We start from the raw sequence: 16383 nt of genomic DNA on the forward strand, positions 1-16383 counted from the left end.
CTCCCCCCTAGCGTTGATGCGCTAAACTGTGCAAGCTAGCTAGCTACCTTTTTAGCTGGTAATAAGAACTGTCAGTGGTTTCCATAGTTTTAATTTAGCAGTGTCATATATAAACTAGTAAGATCACTGAAAAATTCAACTGAATTGTAGGAATTTAAATATCTTTCATTTGTTTTCTGATTTTTTAGAATTCGCTGTATATGAGATTTCTGGTTAGCTCCTCGCTAGCAGGTTGTTTCAGTTAATCAATATGGCAAGTGCAACAAACACAAACCTGAACGCAGTCCGTGAAACAATGGATGGTAAGTACGAAATACTAACACGGTAAGAGTTTAGTAAAACTGATTTTTTGAATCATATTCGCAAGAGGTTGGGGAACAGACATGGTCTGTGTTGAGAAATCATCGCAAGTATCTGAGTGACAACATAATGACAAACGTTAAGAAGCAAATAAATGATTACGTATAACATGAAAATACTCTAGTTATGTTATATGTAATCATTCATTTTATAGTGATGGTGAGATAAAGCCTCGTGAGGCGTTGAACCATTTGGGCAAATTCCCTTATTTATGAAGCCTAATGGGAATATGTCACCACCTACTGGTGTACGGAGCCCCTCTGATGACATGGTCAAAAAAAAATTTAATTGTGGCCACGAAGTAGTATTTCGTGGCCACGCAATAAGTATAACGTGTGCACGAAATACTACTTCGTGGCCACGCAATAAGTTTAACGTGCGCACCAAATACTTATTAATAATATTATCATTCCTGGACAACTGGGTAAGCAAATCGAGCGCGCCTTCTCTAAGGTCTAAGGCGCGCTCGATTTGCTTACCCAGTTGGTCTCCGCCAGTCACGTGACATTTGTTGCTGAGACGCCATTTGAGGTGGAAAAGGCGTAGGGTAAACAACCGCAGCATAGCTAAACGAAGGACTAAAGGCCCTTTTACATACAGTAACAGCCTGTCCAAGATAAGTCATTACAGTTAACATAAGCCTGAAAACAGAGGCGGATTTATTGATATTAATAAGTATTTCGTGCAAACGTTAAACTTATTGCGTGGCCACGAAGTAGTATTTCGTGCGCACGTTATACTTATTGCGTGGCCGCGAAGTAGTATTTCGTGCGCACGTTATACTTATTGCGTGGCCGCGAAATACTACTTTGTGGCCACAATAAAAAATTTTTTTTGTCCATGTCATCAGAGGGGCTCCGTAGGTGTAGTGCAGAACTACAGTTAGCAATATAATTGTCTTTTTTTTTTGCAATTGTTTTTTTTGTATTTTTTCCCCCCTATTTAAGTTCCTTTGAATTTTTTTCATGATTGTTCTGTATAATAACATTTTGGATCTTTTTTTGTGTGTGCATAAATGTCCATAAAGAGAACAATCTTTTAAGCTTCAATGTTTTTCTGTCCTTCTAATGAAATAAGCTCAAGCAGACAATGAAAGTTCTCGTGCAAATTGGGCAATGATGAGCAAAAGGAACAGTGTTAATCTTTTTTATCCAAAAATGTTCGTTTTTGCACAGTTTTTGGTTTAATCTGGTTCAAAGTTATGCGTCTAACCAATATTTTGTTTAAACCAACCAATTTAACTTGACTGTGCTTTTACCCAGTCTATATTGGTAAAAGAGCAAACCAATACAAATTGGTCATATTGGCCAAAATACTAGTTAATGTTATAGCAATTTTCAAAATCTAAAGCAGGACTTGATCCAACAACCTTTGGGTTGTGAGTCAAAGTCTTACAGCTCATGCCACTACTTCCCGAAGCGGTTACATGGTATGGAGGTAATGAAGCTTTGGACATCATCAATTTTGGCCCCTCCCCTAAATGAAGCAAGCCTCAATATGCGCTTTGAGGAAACTCCCCGTCCACTACTGGACACGCTTTGAAGCCTTGGCTCATCTCATAACATCACTAATTTTCAAAAATAAGCATGAGCAATAAGTAAATTTCTTTTATATACATTATCTATTATATAATGTACAAAAATATGTTTCTTAATGTTCATAACACAACTGGCAGTATTAAAGATATTTGTAGCATAATACAACTTTGATGGCAACCATCAGTGTTTTTGATTTATTTAGTCAGATCCATTCTACTGGTGTCTCCTAAAAACTAAATACCCCAACATTTCAGGTTATTCTGTACAGTTGAACTTTTCTTGTCAACAGCAAACTTCTCTTTAGGAGATGTGCATTCCTATTTTGAGCATTGTTGGTATTTTTTACTTGTTACAGTGAATTAATCTAACCTTCTTTCTTCACCAACAGTTTTGCTTGAGATCTCAAGGTTGTTGAACACTGGTTTGGACATGGAGTCCCTGTCAATCTGTGTTCGACTATGCGAGCAGGGTATTAACCCAGAAGCCCTCTCTGCAGTCATCAAAGAGCTTCGAAAGGCATCTGAGACTCTCAAGGTAAAGCACCAACCTAAGTTTTCATATTTCTGAGAGGAAAAGTATGCAAAATGAATTAATATGGGTTACTAACTTACCCTTAATATGAGTAAGTTAGTGTACAACATCAAACAGCACTTGGGATTGGAGTGGGTCTAAACATGATAATGACAGTGTGAAAATGTGCAAAAGCTTCTGTTAGGGATAGTGTACCTCTTACTGGCCTGGATGAGTTAAACTTTAAGCCATCACCGTGTTTATCAATTTTATTAAAGCATCTAAAAAACTGGGTTAACCTTTCTGGTACAGTGCTGGACTGCGTTCAGGGCGTTTTTGTGTCAGTAGGTCACTTTACATTAGAAACAACAAAAATCACATGCAGTGTTCCCCAAAGGTCCACCTTACTCTTAGTCCAATAGTCTTTAGAGCAAAAGAAGTGTTTAAAAAATGGCACACAGTCTCAGTTAATCCAGTGCGAAATCTCAAATCAGGCTCTAAATCTGGGTGTAACGATGTACTCAAATCTTAACCTTCATAGGCACATAAAGATATTGACCAAATTTGCCTTTTATCACCTGATATCTCCAGGATGAAAGGACTAATGTCTCAGAAGGACCTTGACTAACGAATTATTGTGTTCATCTTTGGTCCAACTGATTACACTAAAGGGGTCTTCATAGGTCTACCTGACAAGTTGATCCAGACTGCTACTGCTTTCCTTCTCACTAAACCAAAGAAAGTGGAGCACATGAGGCCAGTTCTAAAATCTTTACATTGGCTCCTGGTATCTCAAAAGCTAGAATTAAAGATAGTTCTGTTAATCAATAAGTCACTGACTGTCTTTGCTCCAAAATACATCACAGACCCGCTGCATCAACTAATGGCCCAGACATCTTTTGTCATATAGATGAAATTTACTCTGTATACCCCCAAAACCAAAAAAGGAAAAGCAGCCTTTAATTCTTATGCTCCACTTATCTGGAAAGCTGTAGAAGCAGTGAAACGCTGAGTTGCTATAAATCAAAAAACATTTGTTTAGAGTGGCCTCTTGGCTGTGCTAACACTGTTAAGTTTCCGATCTAACTTTGACTGAATTTTCTTAATCATTCAATCTTTTTTCATATAATTCTGCTATTTTAATGCATCATTTTCATTCTCTTTAGTTATTTTTGTTGCCTCATTACAACAGCAATGTACTTGCCTTTTTTCTCATGTGCAGCACTTTGAGATTTCATCACTAAAATGTGCTGTATAAATAAACTTGGTTTGCCATCCTGGTGCCTGATGGTTAGAGCTTCCTTCTTTTAGAGTTGGTTATATTTATGTGTTTTATTTTCTTTCAGGTTTCTGAGAACTGTCCAAACTGAGGATGCAAATAGAGCTGGCTATCTGTAGTTGGGATCATGGACTGTTCCTGAGTCTGTGGGAGAGGATGGCTCTCCAGCTGAGTCCGATTTATTGTGGCACATTGTCATCTCCTCCTCCTCCCCAGTGACTAATAGGTTGTCTGATTCTGCCCCAAAATGTTTGGGTTTTCATAAAGAGCTACCAAACTGTGTCTTTTATGTTAATATGGTTCTTGTAGACTGAGATGATCCATCTCACAGAGAAGTTGTGATGTGTGGGTTTAAGTTGGCAGCAACATCCAGCATTTCATTCTAGAGAAAATTTGTTTAATTTTTCATGTAATTATTCTTTACTTGTGTTTTCAAATATGCTTGGATTTTCATTGATATGTTTACTTTTTTCTGTGTTGTTGTTTTTTTCATTCAAACAATATCCTTTGGACATATGCAATCATTCTTGGAATGCTTATGAATAAGAGAATAAAATTAAATATGTAATATTTGTGACCACTAGGTGGAGATGTGTGATTCTTTTTTCATTGATAAGGTCTCCATGTGACCCATGAAAATTGTATCTTACTTCCATTTTTTCTTATTCATGGATGCTGAACTTTCATGAAATACAATCTGTTAACTGAAATATGTTGACTAAATAATGTAATTAAGTAAAATGGTTGTAAAGGTTTAATGGTTTAGATATTTGCAAAACTTTTACTAAAATGTAAGTGTATAATGGACTGATAGTGTTGCACAAAATGATTATAAACAATGGAGGAGTGATTACATCCACAGCCAACAACGTACTGCACAAAACAAATCTGCAAAGGTCACTCCTTGGAACGGGATGTCCTGTTGATCTAAAATCTCTATTCTGACTCATTAAAATTATTCTTTCCAAAGAATAGTTTTAATCAAATTGCAAACTGGACAAAAATATATCTTTGATCTCCCAGAAAGCTTCCAGATCAGACATCTAACCAGACAGCATTGTTTTGCTTGCCCACAGTGTGTAAAATAACTCTATTCATCTTCTAGACGAGGGAAAATGCTGAGAGCACAGAACATTTACAGGGCAATATATGTGAGCTCTCCTATCAACCCTGGCTTCTATCTGGTGCGAGTGGTTGTGCTCCTCTGAGGCACATTGCACAGAAAACCAAGTGCACAGGAGTGTTTGTGTAAGCACTTCTGTCTTCTCCTGGTTGGTGACTGACAGATTGTGAGTCTAGATCTCTGCTCTTGCTGCTTTGATCTCTTAACACAGTATATCTGTTCCTGAATGCCAGCATCATGTTAGCCGGGCATGAGAGACATGGATCTGGTGCACAGACTCTCCTTGATATCTCACATTTCAGAGCAGACCCTACATCACAGTGGGGGGTGAGCTTTATTATGTATTGATAGAAGCAGAATCCTTTACTTTAAAAAAAAAATAGTTATGCATGGCTTGATTGGGCTAGTAAGAGTGTGGGATTCAAGATGCACTGCTGTCTGTTTGATCTGTGCAGAGGGTTTTGCTTTATCCGGCTACTTTGATGTCTGTTAAACAAAATATTCCCAAATCCCATAGTCCTAACAGAGATTAGCGTCCGCATATGCATAAACATCTAAGAGGTGTTCAACTAGGGCACCGGTCAGGTCACATGACTGTATCCACCTAGCAGGCGAGGAGCTCCTCACGTCCAAACTTCTGAAGGTGTTTATATTTGTACGTCTGATAATTATCTGGGCCGAGGATTATTTTTTCTGATAAATGAGGGCAGTCTGGTTTTGGAGTGAAAGACATGTGAAGCAATTATAGTTTTCAGGTGTATGCTGTTATTATCAAAACAATTAGACTGGACTGATTAGCGGTCTCTTATGCATGAGAAACAGCGGTTTGTTTATATTTTTCCTAAGCCAAATTACAGCCACATTGTAATCATGAAATTCACACAGCAAAGGTTGGTTTTGAAACAAAGTCAAACTAAAGTTCAAAGATGTTGTGTATGTGCTCTCATTTCCAGGTCAATTATTAATTTTAATCATCAACAAGCAAGTTTACTGGTCATCCTCATGAGACAAGTCTTTGTCTGTTTAATGCTTTATTGGTCCTTTTATGACTGTCTCTCTTTCATCTTAGATGACACAGACATGCAAATGAGACGTTGGCAGCTGAAACAACCCATCCGTCCTCTAGAGCACACAGGTTTAGGCTATTGAGGGTGGCTCTAGATGCAAACGCTTGTATTTCATTTTAAAATTGTCATTTGAATCAAGAAAAAAGGTTAAAAAAAAAAGATCCATCCATCCATGGTCTTCACTACCTGTTAAATATGGACTGCATTTAGGGAAGGCTACAGGGTTGGTACCCTGGCGCTCTGAAGGCCACGTTACCTGTAGTTTTTTTCTTTGTGAGCAATCTACATATAAATAACCAACATACAGCAAGTTGAAAGCTTCAGATCAAGGAATCAGCTTCGTCTGCCAAATTTCAGTCTCAGTAAAGACATTAAAGGTTTGGAGTCTAAAATGACTCCATGTGGGAACTTCTTGTCTTCTGTAACACTGTGACATCAGTTCACCAAACTTCCTTTATGTAAAAGCAGTTTCCTACTTCTCTCTTTTACCCAAGAGACCCCACCTCTGACTCCGTGCTAGTTTTTTCTTTTTTTATGTTTGTTCAATAACATCCTACATAGACTCCTGTTGTACTTTCTACAACAACAAAGGGGTATGTGGAGATTTGTGAGAATAAAATATATGAGAATAGAACCTTTTGGAAAATACAAATGGAAAGGTGATTCTGGAAATACTCTGCTTCATGAACCTAAGCCTTTACAATCCTAGATTTGATGAGAGACCAAACATTCAGTAGATTTTGAGTTGACAAACTAATATTGTGGTCCCAAGAAATGCAGGTATCTGTCTGCAGATATCATTGAGCAAAATGGCCTTACCTGGATAGGTTGGCCGTTCATCAGAGGGCCAACATGGACAGATAGGTGTTCAGAATAAAGCTGGTCTGTTAAGGTCAGGGAACCTGGAGAACATCTTTAGATCCTGCTGGATTTGTAGACCAACTGCTGTCTCTTTAGATCTCAGTTATTGGTGGCCTAACAACTGCATCATAGAGGTCAATATTATATAAAAAGGAAAAACTAAAATATTATGTAAATATGGTCTCAGTCAGGTTGTTAAGGGTAATAATGAAACTAAAAACAACACAAAGAGGGTTTTGCACTTTGTTCAATAATAAATCAAATAGGAAGACATGAGGAATAGATGTAACAATCCCAAGCATAGGCAACATTAAAAAGTATAGAAGAGAGCTTGTGCTGTCCAAAACTCTTCTATGATCACTTTTGACACATGAGTTATTTCGTACACGTCATTCAAGACACAATTTCCCTCCATCAGTCCAGGTGGCAGATGCTCTTATAGTTTAAAAACACTGGGAAACATGTTCATCAACACGGGACCTTTTAACATAGATACAGAAAAATTTAAGCCTAGTTGAAATGGAAAATCTGAGGTTCTTTGTAAGCTTTTCATCTTTTTTTAGGAAATAATCTAATCAGGGAGACAGTAATCGTATTGCTGAGGATAAATAGAAGCTATCGAGACAAAGATGAACATCCATCAACCCCCCCCCCCCCCCCCCAAAAAAATGGGTATATATTTATTTCTACAATAATCCACAGATCGCTTCTCTGCAGGAACCTATTACAATAAGAGAAACTGTAACGAGGGTTTCTTTTTTTTTTTTATAATCGAAATTCCTTTGATAAACACAAGAGTTTCACTTTTCTCCAAATGATTTCTTTTTTTTTTTCACCTACTCTGTTCTGAACAAAAAACTTGTTTCCTTTTAGCGCATTTGTTTCACCTAATGTGTTTTTTTTCAATGATTCAGGAAGGCTCCACACGTGTGACAGAGAGTGGATCCCTGAATTAGCTAAATTAAAAAAAAAAGCTCATTTTGTTTAAACTAGCTTTCATATGTTTTGTTTCCTGAAATTTTATAAGCATTAACTTTAAATTTCACATTTTAAAATTGGTTTAAGCAAAGACACCCGGAGAAAATATTATCCATCCATCCATCCATCCATCCATCCATCCATCCATCCGTCCGTCCGTCCGTCCGTCCGTCCATCCGTCCATCCATCCATCCATCCATCCTCTTCCGCTTATCCAGGGTCCCCAGCCACTCGGGCCAGCTCCTCCTGGGGAATCCCAAGGCGCTCCCAGGCCAGCCGAGAAACATAGTCCCTCCAGCGTGTCCTGGGCCTCCCCCTGCGCCTCCTCCCAGTAGGACGTGCCTGGAACACCTCACCAGGGAGACGTCCAGGAGGCATCCTAATCAGATGGCCGAGCCACCTCAACTGGTTCCTCTCGATGTGGAAATATTATATTACATTTATTTCATATTTGATATATGTTTGTTTCATTTGTTTATTTAGGTTTGACAAGATGGAAGTAACATAATAAATGGTTCTGCCAAAGTTGGTTGGTTTAATGTCTTTTTACAAGATGACTGTCTCTGTATCAGAAAGAAATGTCTTTGTTGAATGGGATTTATTTTAAATCTAAATCAACCAGGAGTACGGAAAACTGCCATTTTGACCAGAATAACTCTTACTAAAAGTAATCATTCAGCTCTCGATTTCTAATCCAGAAAAAACAACAGGGCATCCAACATGGAGGACCAGTCATCCACATTCAGAAGAGGCTGTGCTTCCTGCACGGAAGTGATCGATCTATTGGTTTTCTTTAATCGATCAAGCGTGTCTGACCCTCCTCTATCCACAAGCATTAAGCTTCAGGACCCGTCGCTGCCCGGCGAGGAGTTCTGTGACCTTGTTAGTGCCTTCCCTGATACATCACTGTTGATTAAAAACCGTCAGACTTCTACACCGTAAGACACTATTTGGGTCGCAATTAAATTCATAGCAAGAAAATTGGATCATAAACTCTTCAAAGGATCGTTAACAATCATTAGACAGGATAATGGGATGGCAATCAAAATATGTTAAAAAGAAACTTTCAAAGTCTTTTAGTGACTTTGTTGTTTTTGGACATTTTCCAACCTGATTAATGTAGAATTGATTGATTTACAGATGTAATTAGCTGCACTCTGCACAGATGCATAATTATCATATATCTTCCTCCTTGTTTCATTGTATTAATTGGATTCATTAACAAAAAGCAGTTAATTGAATAACAATTTACAAAGTTGATGATAATATTAAAACAGCGCTCGCCATCTCCCTTGAGTTTTCTCTGTGATAATAATGAAACCACCTTTTTTTTTTCTTACCAGATTGGAATCTTGTGTCTTGGACTATGTAATGACTAACATGATATTAGGTTTATTAGTTTATTCCAGAGGCTCACTGAGGCGTTGAGCTGCCGAGCACATTGTGTTTAACAGGAAGGCACCATATGCTGGCCTAATCAGACATTGGAATCACATTTGGTTGTTAAATTGTCTCCTAATAAAAGCAGGTAGTAAAACAACCTGGGTTTTATTCAATTTTAGGCCAGTTTGGGGTAAAAATCGAACCAGCTGTTCAGATTTGTGCAAAGACTTTAACAAGCATCCTCTTCTAGTTCCTTCCATTTTCTTTTTTAGGTTTAACTGTTCAACTTTTCTGAGGGAAAATAGAGATGGAGGGTGGACGAGCTGTCCAGTCCTCTTAAAAGAAGACAATACCGGGGATATTGTAGTGACAGCTCACATTGTGCGTGACTGTGTGTGAAAGAGAAGATTTGTGTATGTTTGGAAAACAGAAAAAGAATATAGAGGATGTGTGAGAGTTTTGTGTGTGTTACACTGACAGCTTGTATTCTCCGTGATTAATGATGTGCTGTGTGACTTGATAAGTGCTTCAGAGGACCAACGCTTGTTTCAATTAGACCTTGTGAAGGTCGCGACGCCGCGCCGGCCTCTCATTATCATATCCATAATCAATCCACATTATCATAGGGGAATGCGGATTGGATGTGTGATGTCTTGGTCGCACGCGTGCTGGAGGACGAGCACACGCAGAAACCTAATCACATACCAAAACACAATGACAGACTCTCTCACTCACTCATTCACACACACCCATACACACACACCCCTCACTCCAAGTTGATTTGAATCATAACAGAAGCTGTCGGAACGGATTGTCTGTTCAGATTAAGAGTTTGTTTCTGAGAATTAAGCAGCATTGATGGTGGTGGCATTTCAGATCCTCACTGCAGACACAAATGTCAAAACATCATTCTGTCACCACCACCTCCCCGTGTTTCACACGATCACATGTGTGAGCACACATCCACGCATAGGCACACATACACACACACGCTCTTAACCGGAGACCCTGGGGCATTTTTAATAGAGGCGAAGTGATTCGTATGTTTTTGCTCCTCTAATGAGAACAGATTGAGTGGTATTTACACTTCATCGGCTGATCTAACCACCTACACATTTCCCTCATGCTGCCACTCCTCGCCGGCCAAAACAGACATGTGGAGAGGACCAGAGTTCTGGTTTCAAACAGAGATGCAACATGAGCATCTTCTCTGTCTCTTTGGCTCATGATGGCTCCATGGCAACATAGATATGAACTGTTAAAACTGGAACAGATTAAGGCTCTGAAAGAGAGGTGGATTTGGTCTGAGACAGCATAAAAATATGATCTTCGCAACAGCTGGACGTTTTCCACATTGTGTCAAATTAAAACCAGAATCTTTGGTGTAGTTTTTTTTTTTTTTTAGTTTTTTTTTAGATTTGTTAGACAAACAAAAAACTGGAGCAAAAAAAAGGGGTATTCGGCCTGGGTCAGAACAACCTTCAACCCCAATTACAGCAAAAGGGTTTTAAGAATATGTCTCTTTGACTAAAAATAAGCTCTGATCTGCACTATGTCACTGTTGTTTTGTCTAAGTTGTTGTTCAACTGGAAGGTAAGAGTCTTAAATCCAGACTAAGTCCTTTTCAGACTCTATGTTTGCCGAATTTTTATCCCATTCCAACTTTTTAACCAGCTTTTGCATTCCTGATGAAGAGAAGCATCTTCACTGCATAATGATGCTAGCTCCATGTTCCACCATGGGATTGATGTGTTCAAAGGGGTCAGCAGCTAGTTTAATAACACAAAATGCATGTAGGCAAGTTCAGTTTTGTTGTGATCTGATTAAAGCACCTTTTTCTAAATACAAGCTAAGTGACTGTTTTTTTTTTTACTCTTTAAGCTGTCACACAAATTTATCCCTAAACCCAACTTGCTCTTTTCAATAGTCTTGACTGCTGCTGTCCAATTAACCTCAAACTCTTTCACATAACTACTGATTTTCTTGTAGAGACTAAATTGCAAACAGATAATATATAACCAAATCAGTTGATTTAAAAGGGATTTTTTTTTTACAACATATTTTATTTAGGGTTCTCAGAATAGAGTGGGCAGAAATCTTATGCACATAAAACATTTTACATTAAAAAGGATTTTGTTTATCATCATGCCATATAATGTGATTTGGTGATGGTTTGAGTCATAAAATCTAAGTAACAAGTGGTTGACATCTGAAAAACCTGGATAGATCTTTTTCAGTTTGCCGAAAGTACAATTAAACTAAGCATAAACAAAGATCCTGTTTTTGTTCTTCCCTTTTCTTTCTGAGCAAAATCCCCAGGGATTACTTGTTACTGTACATGAATGGATTTCCACGTTAAATTCTGTAAAAGTACAAGAAGTCGATCTCTAAAGGAGAAACATACTCATAAGAAAAGGTAGCAATTGCAAAATTGAAAGAAGATATAAATCCTTATAAAGATATAAATCCTTAATTATTTCAGTAAAAACAGGAACATCACAAGGTTTTGAAGACAGATACGTTTTAACTGCCTCAATAAAACACTTCAATGATAAAATACTCCAGAAGCATTACTAGATTTTATAAATCGATTGATAATGCTGCAAAGCTGCTGTCCAGCTGTGTCATGACCACTTTGCTAATAGGTGCCCAGGAGGATCCCTAAAGAAAAACAAAATCAAGCTGAATAGGGTCAATTGATAAGTTCTTAAAGCCTGTTAAAACATGATTAAGACTTTAATTTATTGTTCTCATCATTTCTTAAATTATTTCTCTATGAATAAATCTGTGACCTTCTGTTTTGAGACAAAGTCACCTCACACCACTGCACAATACAACCCACTTTGTGGCTGCTTACAAGATTGTGGATGGATGAGCTAAAAAGCACAATGTAATTACCTTAGGACCTTGCACCCAAGGTTAAAGGCAGCTTTCCTAAAGGTGGAACATTACTCATCAGCCTCTTGTTTATGTCACCGCAGTTACCTGTGCTCATAATAAAAGATTAATCCAAGGCCCTGCTGGCCTTAGATATTCCACACTAAGACTACTTGGTTATTTCTTCATACCAAATGTTGGGTTTATGAAGTTGGGAAAGAACTTATTTTTGGTGAATATGTGAAAAAATAATCACCCAGGTTTTTGGGAAAAAAAACAGGGGAAACAGCATCACTACATTCAGGCCTCGGTTTAAAGCAGCACAACGACCATCTTCTTTGGTAGTGCTTCAAAGGATGCTGCTATGAAGTGTGCAGCAGCTGTAGGTCTATTAGGGATGTCATCATCTAATTTGTCTGGTTTCTTTTTCCAGGTTCAGAACTTTAGGTTTTAGTATAGGTACTTACATTTGTTATTAAGTTTTTTTTTCCCACTTTGTCTATTAAACAAGAAAATCATACATATTAAATATGAGAAAATAAATTTTCCTTTTTGTAAGAACAATTAACCCCCAACACATTCAGTAAAAAAAAAAAAAAACTGACATTCAAAAAACAAACAACAACCTAAACAAACAGCAAATCTTAAATACAAGAAATAATCAAATTCATAAACATTGCCTTTCTGCCGGTCAATGACAGTCAGATTTTTTTTCTAATTTGAGATAATAGAGGATGTCTCTAATCCAGGCATCCCCAAAGTCGGGCCTCGAGGGCCGCTGTCCTGCAGGTTTTAGAGGTTTACTTGCTCCAGCACAGGTGATTTACATTAATAGTTGATTAACAGGCTTTTGCTGAACTGCCATCTTCATAATCAGCTGTGCTAAAGCAGAGAAACCTCTAAAACCTGCAGGACAGCGGGCCTCGAGGACCGACTTTAGGGATGCCTGCAATCCAATGGGTGTGTTAAGGTGGTACAGATGATTTACATTTGAAAACAATCACCTCGCCAAAAGGCTGGCAAAAGCAAGAACATCTTTTTTAGATTCTGCAAAAAAGTCAAAGAATATGTATCTCCAAGTAGGGTGGGGGTCCCATATAGTGCAGTGAGTGCATTGGGTTCAACTCTTTCACCTAGTCCTTCTGACAAATTGGTACAAACCTCTGTCCAATAACTATATAATTATTAGGTTGAGTGGAGGTTTTGAGGACCCAAATGAAGAGATGAGAAGGCAGAGATGAGTTTTGCTGATTTAATGAGTTTCTACAGGTAACTGAGGCAAAAATCCAAAAATACAGAAAACCAAAATCTAGGAAACATCAGAGGAAAGCATACATGAGAAGCCATGGAGCAACAAAACAACAAGAAACCAGCACTGAATAAAGCCTCTGCTGCTCTTTAAAAGCCAGCACTCTGATGAGACTGAAGTGCTCCACCTGTGTAGAGTAACCAGCAGAGATGTATAATTCACACACACACACACACACACACACACACACACACACACACACACACACACACACACACACACACACACACACACACACACCAGAACCCTGGCAATAATGATGGGCAGTTCCAAAACATAAGTACAAGGTTTGCAATAGACTTTTCCCATCTATCACAAGTTGCAGTTATTCCATCAACCCTTTTGCTCAATCGAGCTTTAGTATAATAGATATGGTGTACCACTTTACATTAAATGAGAGCATATTAAGCTTTTTTTTATTATTATTTTTTTTTTTTTTAAGCTTGTGGTCCAAGCTGCTCCACAATAACAAACCAGTCTGCTATTGCTTTAGGCCTGTGGAGATGTGAACTACCGTCTGTCATCATCTGCCACCCTGCACCTTTTGGTTATGTGTAAGTTTTCATTTTGGGTTCTCAGTTATGCTTTATTTTGTTATTCTGTTTTGTCAAGATTTATATAATTGTTGCTATTATTTATTCCTTGGTCTAGTTTTAGTTAGTTATTCCTTCTCTTAACCTCTAGTTTTCCCCTTGGTTAATCCTTATTTTGTAGTCATTAGTTGTATTCCCCTTTAACCTTTAGTTACAGTTAAGCCCAGTTTTCCCCTGTTGCTCTTTGTTGCCCCCTGGCGCCCTTTTCCTTTCCCCTAGCCTCCTTTCTAGCTGCTTCTGTCCACACCTGCTCCGAATTAACTAATTAGTCCACTCTTGGTTCTGCCTCCCACATATAATCCTCCTTTGCAGTTCATCGGTGCTGGTTTCTCATCGTTCTTTGCTCCTCATGTGTGTTTTCCTTGAAAACCCCTGTTTTTTTTGTTTTCTGTATTTTGTTATTTTTTAATTTTTGCTTGTATTGCATTGGATCGGCATTAAATCAAAGGACACTCATCTCTAACTCCTTCTGTCTCTGCATTTGGGTCCACCTAAACCTCCAGTCAACCTGACACCCTCTGGAGCAAGGAAGGGGCTGCTACAATTAGAAAAATAGACTCATTGTAGCTTAAGTGTTTAAGACAACTTTTATTCTTTTATAGGTTTTCGGTGTAGCCTTGACATGCAAGTAAGCGTTCTTCATGCTGGAGATCGCTAGAATCATTCTCTGGTTCAAACCTATAAGGTTGAACCTGTTGAGAACACTTTTCTCTGTAATCCTGAGAGAAAATGTTAGTCAGAAAACACACAGAAGCCCTGCTAAAAATATGTCAAAATCTGCTCATCTGGAATAGTTTCATAAAGCCAAAACAAAATCACCTTTAATTTAAAAGTGCTTTAAAATAAATGTCTTTACAATTTCTCATTGACTACTGTCAGTTTTCATGAAGTCCTGCATTGGACTTTATATTTTCTGTTTTTTTCCTATTAAGGTCTATTTGATGAGGAAAAAATATATACTTCTAGTAATTTAATCAGAAATGCTGAAAAATGATTTGCTTTAAACGCTAAGCTGTATGCACGGCAAAGCTCATAGCTTAAACTTGATTGGTCAATGTTCAATTCTGTACTCACATAATACTGGTGATTTTAAGCAAGCATTTTTAGAGTGTATAAAGAATAACCCTGAGAGGTTAAACAAAAACACTTTTATTCTTATTAAAGACTCTACATTGGGAACTTACAACATGAAATAGATCTGTTTAACACTGACGCCTTTATCTGTGTGTTTTTCCAGATGGAGAAAGAGAGTCGTGACATTTCTTTTTGGCGAGGAAAAGGCCATACTCAGCAGGAGTTATCAAAGGCAAAAAAGTAAAAAGTTCGAGTTAGCTATCTCTCTCTCTCTCCGTCTCCCCCTCTCTCTCTTCCCCTGGAGATACTCATGTTAAGCATAATTAAGCAGATTTGATTAGCATCAAGCCTGGCTTCCTCTCTTGACTTTTAATGAATGTAAATCTACCATCTACATCCTAAAGATTAATTTCTGCCAATTAAAAAACACAAGAGGGCTTATTCGAGAGAGAGAGAGAGAGTGAGAGAGAAAGAGAGAGAGGTGGGGGTAAAAGGAGGAGAAAGAGTGCTGAAGTCCTTTGAGTTGGAGAACAGTCAGAGTTTTATCCTCTTCCCTCTTGTCTTACGGTGAGATGGTCTCTGGAGATCTGTGACTCTCTCTCTCTCTGTCTATCCCTGAAGATCATTATCAACACAATGTTCCGTGAAAGCCACTTTGGAAGGACTGCGAGCTCTATGTAAATGATGGGAGCGTGGATGTGTTAGTGCCTGTGCAAAGAGCAGGTAAAGTGCTCAGTTAATCAAGAAAACGTATTGACCTCTGTGGTTGATCTCTCATCATGTTATATTTGATATTTAGATTGTCTCATCTAAGTACCAAATATAACAAAGAGCAGGTTTGACAAACTTAAAACACAGAGATTGCTTTCAAAGAAAAAGAGAGCTCGCTTAAAACTCCAGGCTTAAGTATCGTCATGACATGATGCAGTTTGGCATAATTGGTACATGATTTCTCTTATATTTCATTAGGAGCGTTCTTGCATTCAAATTAAAAACACAGTCATAATTTCAAATGATGCATACTCCCCCTTTTGGTTTTGCAAGCTTTTATTAATAACACTCAAATCACATAAAGGTCAAGCACTAATTGGAAACCTATATGCATTTCTTCACAGTCTGTCGCTGTGGTGGAAGTTGGAGAAAGGCAGCAAACCTTTAATGAAAATCTCTTTGTCCTCATAGTAAAGTTAAAGAGGGTTGAGAGGCTGATCCAGGTGGACTTTGCCATGACATCCATTAAGAGTTTACAAAAATATTCTGGTCAATATCTGCATTCTTTAACTTCTGACGTCCTTTTCATGAGCTTCTAATTACAAAGTCTGTATTATGAGACAGCACCACACCTGCTTTTCTGCGGTTATCAGGGGAAACTTAGTAAATCTAAACAACAATAAGTTAACTTATCTCAGAACCTTGTCTTTCACATACACA

General features: G+C 38.0%; 1 protein-coding gene across 1 annotated transcript; it reads left to right on the forward strand.

Annotated features, from left to right (window-relative positions):
- On the forward strand, nt 1-4270 carry mzt1 (mitotic spindle organizing protein 1). The gene is made up of 3 exons (XM_038293877.1): nt 1-302; nt 2287-2432; nt 3755-4270. Exons 1-3 carry the CDS (start codon nt 251-253, stop codon nt 3776-3778), a joined length of 222 nt encoding a protein of 73 aa, XP_038149805.1. The 5' UTR covers nt 1-250; the 3' UTR covers nt 3779-4270.
- The last annotated feature ends 12113 nt before the right edge of the window (nt 4271-16383 follow it).

Source organism: Cyprinodon tularosa, unplaced genomic scaffold, assembly GCF_016077235.1.
Source record: "Cyprinodon tularosa strain WSP-4 unplaced genomic scaffold, ASM1607723v1 ctg331, whole genome shotgun sequence".
NCBI classification, from domain to species: Eukaryota; Metazoa; Chordata; class Actinopteri; order Cyprinodontiformes; family Cyprinodontidae; genus Cyprinodon; species Cyprinodon tularosa.

Bases quoted from the DNA above. Each gene is read 5' to 3' on its own strand.
- mzt1 (XM_038293877.1), top strand. From the start codon at position 251: ATGGCAAGTGCAACAAACACAAACCTGAACGCAGTCCGTGAAACAATG. The intron at 303-2,286 runs GTAAGTACGAAA...CTTCACCAACAG, and splicing joins AGTCCGTGAAACAATGGATG to TTTTGCTTGAGATCTCAAGG. The intron at 2,433-3,754 runs GTAAAGCACCAA...ATTTTCTTTCAG, and splicing joins AGGCATCTGAGACTCTCAAG to GTTTCTGAGAACTGTCCAAA.